The 7,784-nt window shown below is 48.0% G+C and overlaps 1 protein-coding gene across 1 annotated transcript in view; it reads left to right on the forward strand.

Moving 5' to 3' along the window:
* Positions 1-837: 837 nt before the first annotated feature.
* SYNGR1 (synaptogyrin 1) overlaps positions 838-7,784 on the forward strand; it is a 28,863-nt gene continuing 21,916 nt past the window's right edge. Inside the window, exons 1-3 of the mRNA XM_068254800.1 lie at positions 838-1,185; positions 5,913-5,943; positions 6,225-6,341. Of these exons, the coding sequence (XP_068110901.1) occupies positions 1,087-1,185; positions 5,913-5,943; positions 6,225-6,341 (247 nt within the window). The 5' untranslated portion in view covers positions 838-1,086. The remainder of the gene's footprint in view (positions 1,186-5,912; positions 5,944-6,224; positions 6,342-7,784) is intronic.

Genomic DNA, 7,784 nt, shown 5'->3' on the forward strand with positions numbered 1-7,784 from the left:
TGCTGCAGAAGATGTCAGTGCTATATAAATACATAATAATAATATGGTAGGATATTAGACTATGACTATGGTAGGATTAGAGTGTGAGCTCCTCTGAGGACAGTCAGGGACATGACTGTTTACTCTGTACAGTGCTGCAGAAGATGTCAGTGATATATAAATACATAATAATAATATGGTAGGATATTCGACTATGACTATGGTAGGATTAGAGTGTGAGCTCCTCTGAGGACAGTCAGGGACATGACTATGTACTCTGTAATGTGCTGCAGAAGATGTCAGTGCTATATAAATACATAATAATAATATGATATGACATTAGACTATGACTATGGTAGGATTGGATTGTGAGCTCCTCTGAGGACAGTCAGTGACATGACTATGTACTCTGTAATGTGCTGCAGAAGATGTCAGTGCTATAAAAATAACATGGTAGGACATTAGTCTATGGTTATTATTATTATTATGGTAGGGATTAGGGCGCTAGTCTTGTTTTCAAGCTGCATACATTTGCAGATAATTTTAAATTAAAGCATGGTTATGTACATTTTGTGCAATTTACATCATCCTGCTTCAACTCTAATTGATTTGCATCTCATTGACCATCCCCAGAATAATAATGATTTCCTTCTGGCAGATGAATCTCCTGTAGGTGACATTTCTGGAGCCCCCTTGCTGGTGATGGCTGTAGCAGGTACCCTGTCAGCGCTGGACTATAGGCCATGTTACATGAATGTGACCTAGACTGGCTGGACCCACCATCTTATGGTTGCCATGGAGATAAGTAGCCTTCACAGCGCAGAGCGGCAGCAACGCCCGGGAGGGGGGAGTCACGTGCGAGCGAGGAGGCAGCTGAGCTCAGCAGCGCGCATGCGCAGACTCCGCTCCAGCCGCACACGGGGGTTGCCTAGAGCAGTGACAGGCAGCGGCACCGGGCGAGGGTCAGGCTGCAGAGAGAGCCGCGGTCACGTCAGCTGCTTCTCGGTGCTCCGCGACCTCCGGTGACGGTCCCCCCGGATCCCCTCAGCGTGACATTGCCGCCTGTCATAGCGGCTGCCCTTCAGCAGCATCCCGGCATCAGCAGCCATGGAGGGAGGCGCCTATGGAGCGGGCAAGGCTGGGGGGGCGTTTGACCCTCAGACCTTCATCCGACAGCCGCACACCGTCCTCCGGATGGTCTCCTGGGTGAGTCCCGCATCCACCCTCCTCATGTATTTCTCTATGTCTATGTTCCCCCATCATCCTCATTCCCTGTCTATTCCCTCACCTCCCCTCTCTAATATCTGCACCCCTCCTCTATCCCCCCCCTCTCTATTCCCTCATCCCCCCCTCTCTATTCCCTCATCTCCCCCCCTCTCCTTATTCCCTTATCACCCCCCCCCCCCCTCCTTATTCCCTTATCACCCCCCCCCCCCCCTCTCTCATTATCCCTCATCCCCCCTCCTCTCCCCTCTCTCTCTATTCCCTCATAACCCCCCCCCCCCTCTCTCTATTCCCTCATAACCCCCCCCCCCCTCTCTCTCTATTCCCTCATAACCCTCCCCCTCTCTCTATTCCCTCATAACCCTCCCCCTCTCTCTATTCCCTCATAACCCCCCCCCCCCTCTCTCTATTCCCTCATAACCCCCCCCTCTCTATTCCCTCATAACCCCCCCTCTCTATTCCCTCATAACCCCCCCCCCTCTCTTTATTCCCTCATAACCCCTCTCTCTCTCTTTATTCCCTCATAACCCCTCTCTCTCTCTTTATTCCCTCATAACCCCTCTCTCTCTCTTTATTCCCTCATAACCCCTCTCTCTCTCTTTATTCCCTCATAACCCCTCTCTCTCTCTTTATTCCCTCATAACCCCTCTCTCTCTCTATTCCCTCATAACCTCTCTCTCTCTCTCTCTCTCTCTCTCTCTCTCTCTCTCTCTCTCTCTCTCTCTTCCCTCATAACCCCCCCCCCCTCTCTATTCCCTCATAACCCCCCTCTCTCTATTCCCTCATACCCCCCCTCTCTCTATTCCCTCATACCCCCCCTCTCTCTATTCCCTCATAACCCCCCCTCTCTCTTTATTCCCTCATAACCCCCCCCTCTATTCCCTCATAACCCCCCCTCTCTCTCTCTATTCCCTCATAACCCCCCTCCCTCTCTATTCCCTCATAACCCCCCCCCTCTTTATTCCCTCATAACCCCCCCCCCCTCTTTATTCCCTCATAACCCCCCCCCCTCTATTCCCTCATAACCCCCCCTCTCTCTATTCCCTCATAACCCCCCCCCTCTATTCCCTCATAACCCGCCCTCTCTCTATTCCCTCATAACCACCCCCCCCTCTCTCTCTATTCCCTCATAACCACCCCCCCCCCTCTCTCTCTATTCCCTCATAACCCCCCCCCCCTCCCTCTCTATTCCCTCATAACCCCCCCCCCCCCCTCTCTCTCTATTCCCTCATAACCCCCCCCCCCCTCCCTCTCTATTCCCTCATAACCCCCCCCCCCTCTCTTTATTCCCTCATAACCCCCCCCCCCTCTCTTTATTCCCTCATAACCCCTCTCTCTCTTTATCCCCTCATAACCCCTCTCTCTCTCTTTATTCCCTCATAACCCCTCTCTCTCTCTATTCCCTCATAACCCCCCCTCTCTCTCTCTCTCTCTCTCTCTCTCTATTCCCTCATAACCCCCCCCCCCTCTCTCTATTCCCTCATAACCCCCCCCCCCCTCTCTCTATTCCCTCATAACCCCCCCCTCTCTCTATTCCCTCATAACCCCCCCTCTCTCTATTCCCTCATAACCCCCCCCCCCTCTCTCTCTTTATTCCCTCATAACCCCCCTCTCTTTATTCCCTCATAACCCCCCCCCTCTATTCCCTCATAACCCCCCCTCTCTCTCTCTATTCCCTCATAACCCCCCTCCCTCTCTATTCCCTCATAACCCCCCCCCCTCTCTATTCCCTCATAACCCCCCCCCCTCTATTCCCTCATAACCCCCCCCCCCCCTCTCTCTATTCCCTCATAACCCCCCCCCCTCTCTCTATTCCCTCATAACCACCCCCCCCTCTCTCTATTCCCTCATAACCACCCCCCCCCCTCTCTCTCTATTCCCTCATAACCTCCCCTCTCTCTCTCTATTCCCTCATAACCATGGAAAGACCTTGCTCAAAAGAGGACAAGTGGGTGCGTGGCAATTTGGTTTCAGGATGACTGCTGAACCCTCAGCCAGTCTCCCACCTTCCAAAGTGTGCCCCCTCCGGGCCGTGCAGGGTGTTGGCAGCGGAGTGTAGACTCACAGCGGAGTGTAGACTCACCTGTCCTCGTGTGTCTTCTCTCTCCATTGCCGCTGGACACCTGTACCATGTGACCTGACAGCGTGTACCAGTGCCCCGGCGATGATGGAGAGAAGACATGGGAGGAGCACCCGACACTAGGTGTACGCACCTCTGCCAACCTGAAGGTCCAGCAGGCCATGGCAGCGCCACATATTTTCAGTAGATCTATTAACAATTTGTGTCCGGTGTGTGGCAGCAATCAGAGAGGGATCTATGTGATGGTCGAATCTATAAGTGTGTGGTCACCTTACTGCCCGGAACTTACTAGGAATCTATGCAATGCTTTAAAATCGCCACAACACTATGTAGCGATTCCTAGTGCGATTGCGATCCCTTGATGCTTAGAAGTGCTTTACAGTAAACTGTACAGCACTTCCGATTGGCGAATTGTGCATATTTAAAAACAAAACAAAAACTTTATTAAACTTACCAGGTGTGCAACTTCTGTCTGTAGCCCCGCCCAATAACAAGCACCTGTGACCTCTTCCTTTAGGGGGCGGGGCTATGGACAGAAGCAGGAAAGCCTGACACCTTCTAAATAAGTTGTATTCTATCGTAATCGCTCAGCCCCCCAAAGCGCTGCAAAATTGCTTTGCAAAATATATTATACTTAGCGTTGTGCACAATGGGCTCTATTCTCAAAGAGCCAAATTTTCCGCGAAATTTTACCGCTATATTTCCGCCAGCGGTAAACTCCGCATTTTTTCCACATTCACTAATATTTTCCGCATGTTTTACGCATGCGGGAAAAAAGATGCGGAAACAGGCATTATTCATGCGGGAATCATGCGGTAAAAAGGTCGCATGAAAAAGTGTTTAAAAAAAAAAAAAGTTAAAGTCCACCAAGCAGAGCCCTTAAGCCTCCACACTTCATTAAAGTCAATGGGATTCGGAATATATCGCCTACTACTTGTAGGTGATAAAAAATCGGTAATTAACGACGAAATGATGCGCCTGAATAGTTTTGAGAATTGATCTTTTATTGCGGAAAATACCGACTTTTAATCCCGCACTTTTTCCGCATGCGGAAAAAACATGCGGAACATTTTGAGAATTCCAACTTGACGGTATTTTGGGTGCAAACTTCCCGCATGTACTTTACCGCATGCGGGAAGTCTTTGAGAATAGAGCCCATTGTCGCTCAAAATGCTGCATGTCCCGTGATTGCAATCACCCCTAATCGCATTAGTGGGTCCCCCACCACTCGCATTCATTGGCAAAGCTGTTTTGGGAATCGCCGTCGATCCGAAACCACTGCCATAAAAACGCTAGTGGGTCCCAACCCTTACTGAAAGCTTGATAAATGAATCAGGCTGCCAATCATTAGCTTGTGAATCGGATTTCTCTTATTATGATCCTTTTATCCAGCTGTTACCTAATGATTTGCTCCTGAAACTCAACAGCTGCAGAGACGCTTTATTATTGTTCTGTGTTTATGGTGCTAATCAAAGTTGAGATCCTATAATTGACAGCTTGATGAGCTAATATAATTGTCAGTCACTATGGCTAATAAGGTTCTAAAAGTATTATTTTATAATTAATGGTCAGTGAGCTATTAACGATTCCGAATGAAGATGTCTGGTTTATAAATAAGGCGATGACAGATTTCTATTGTGGATTTCTGCTGAAATTAGTTAGAGGAACTTTTTTTTTTTTTTTGTTTTTGCTGCTGATGGTGATGTCTAGAAGTCATGGAGAAGCAGCTGATAGATTTGCAAAGCTCTGATTGGCTGTGATCACATCATGCTTTAGCACATGACCATGACTAGCAAATCAGAGACTTGATTATCCATTGCCTGACCAAACTGATCACATGCTTCTCCATGAGTTCCTCTAGACCTGACCCTCACTACTTTTCACTTGATTGGTACTACTTCTTTTTATTTTTTTTTTTTTTTTTTTTTAATCTGGTGATCAGAGAACTGCCTTTATTTTTGCAGAAATAGCTTTTGTTTGTTTGTTTTGTCTCTGGAGACCATACAGTGTACATGCTTTATAAATGGGCCTCTTTGGTTTAAAGCAGACCAGAACTCAGAACTTTCTCTCTGCTCTAAAAGATAAGCAACAGCATAATAACCTTTACAGAATTTTTTTTTGTTACAGCTGATACAAATCCTGCAATGAATATGCAGTGTGTCTACTTCCTGCTTTCATGGAAGCAGACATAGGGTTAACATCCTGTGTTTACAAATTAGCTGCTCTGCCGATGCAGCCAGCTGACACAGCCTATAGATCAAATTACACTTGTGAATAGTCACAGATGAGGGGGAATTACAGGTCAAACTCTCTAAATACGTACAGGGTGCATTTCTGTTTTCCTTCTGTCCTGTGCAAGAGTTCAGGTCCACGTTAAGTGCCAGATGTTGCTTGGTTAACGTCACGGTATGTAGGTCGGGTCAGGTATGTACTTAAAGGACAACTGAAGTGAGAAGAACATGGGGGCTGTCATATCTATTTCCTTTTAAATAATACCAGTTGCCTGGCAGCCCTGCTGATCTATTTAGCTACAGTAGTGTCTGAATCACACCAAAAACAAGCATGCAGCTAATCTTGTCAGATCTGACAATAATGTCAGAAACACCTGATCTGCTGCATGCTTGTTCAGGCTCTATGGCTGAAAGTATTACAGGCAACCGGTATTCTTAAAAGGAAATATGGCAATGCAGACTTTAGCCTCCAGCTCCCCTGTCCTGAACCCAATGGGCCCCACTTTCCCCCACACAGGTCACCTTGGGGGAAATCAAGTTTTTTGACAAGATGTGTTGTTGAGAATTAGGAAGGGTATAGATTACTAGTTGTAAAGTGGTGCAGAGAATTTTACTTCAGGTGGGTAAAATGGGAAGGGGTTGAATTATTATGTCCATAATGGGCTACATTGCCTAATCCTTCGCTTCTTGATGATGCTTTTTGTCTTCAGGGTCCCTTCCATTTCCAGTCCGCTTCGTGTTTGACTTAGGGCTGGTTCACACGGACGGCAGGCGGCGTTGTCGGCCTGAAGCAGCGTCGTCCTGTGACGTCTCGTTTGTGGGCGGGGGTACGGCGATTGTCGGCTTCCCTTCCTGATCGACGTTTCTCATCCCCGCAGAGGGACATGGAGCCGCGGCGGCTATGTGACCCTGGACGTTGCATGCAGCTTCTAGGGCCGGCTGAAATGAAGCGTTAAATTGGGATCGGAACACTGCGCTTGCGCAATCACTGGTAACTGCGCGATGCTAAATGCTCCCATTCACTTGAATGGGAATGTTTAGCCGACGAGTCCCGAACGCTTGGCGGTAAACTGCCAAGCGTCCGTGTAAACCAGCCCTTAATCCACTCCACTGAATTTCCTCCCGGGGACTCCCTCCAGCGGTGACTAGCGATTTAAAACCGCACATGTGCGAGAGTTCCAAATCGCGTGTGAGCAGCAAAAAGGAAACCCTAGTCCATGGGGAGGGATGGCGAATCGGTACAACAATCATCTATTGACTCTATTTATGGAAGCTCCAACTCCTCAATCTAATTACCAGAGATGTGGAATTGGTACAAAAATCATCCGACTCCTTCGTTTATGAAACCACTGACTCCAGGTACCTGAAATTGCTCTCAGGGTTGGTTCACCATGGGGCGATTCTTTAGTGCTTTGCTGATCGCCGGCGATCAGCAAAGCGCTGCTACAATGTATCCCTATGGATACATTCACACTGCATCAATTGAGATTTCGATTAATCGCAAAAGCGCTGCATGCAGCGTTTAGGGGCGATTGCTCTGTGATTTTCGTTCTACTGAATGGGAATCACAAGCGCGAATCGCGATTTTAGTTGAAATTGCGATCGTGGGCTAGCAGCGCTACAAGCGCCGAGTGTAAACTAGCCCTGACTCCAGCCCTGTTCACAAGTCCTTCCTTCACTGCGCATGTGTGGTTTGGAGCTCGAACATGCACAGTTCATAATCTCTCATAACCACTAGAGGGAACTTCCAGGAGGCTGTGGAGAGAAGAGCAATGGGGAATGGGGGGATCCCGAAGACAAAGAGCAGCTACATAAGGCTAAGGATTAGGCAATCTAGCCAACCACGGGCTTCGTTCAGTTGTCGAAGTTTTGTGTACACATACTATACTCCGCCGAGGCAGCTGTTTTTGGCCAACTTGACTGGGGATCAAGCATGTGTACAGTTGTCAACCGAGCTTCTTTAAAAATATGGAATGCTGGATTTTTTTATCCAATTAGCAGCTAGTTATCTCGTTTGAGGTAAGTGCCCTGCTTTTGACCTCAGTCAGCAGAACTTGAGCTGTAAATTCTTGGAACGCTTTGATCTCTCTCTACTACCGTAGCTGAAAATCTAGAAAGCGGAAATCCTCTGTTGTCTCACACTGCCCCCTAGTGACAAGTGTCTATAAATACACATTACAGCAGTTCTTATTAGAAGCAGGGAACTGTAACAAATAAGAAATAAAGTGCTAAAATAAATTGGGCTGGAGCACTTGCAAGCCTCTAAATAA

This window comes from Hyperolius riggenbachi, chromosome 9, assembly GCF_040937935.1.
Source record: "Hyperolius riggenbachi isolate aHypRig1 chromosome 9, aHypRig1.pri, whole genome shotgun sequence".
NCBI classification, from domain to species: Eukaryota; Metazoa; Chordata; class Amphibia; order Anura; family Hyperoliidae; genus Hyperolius; species Hyperolius riggenbachi.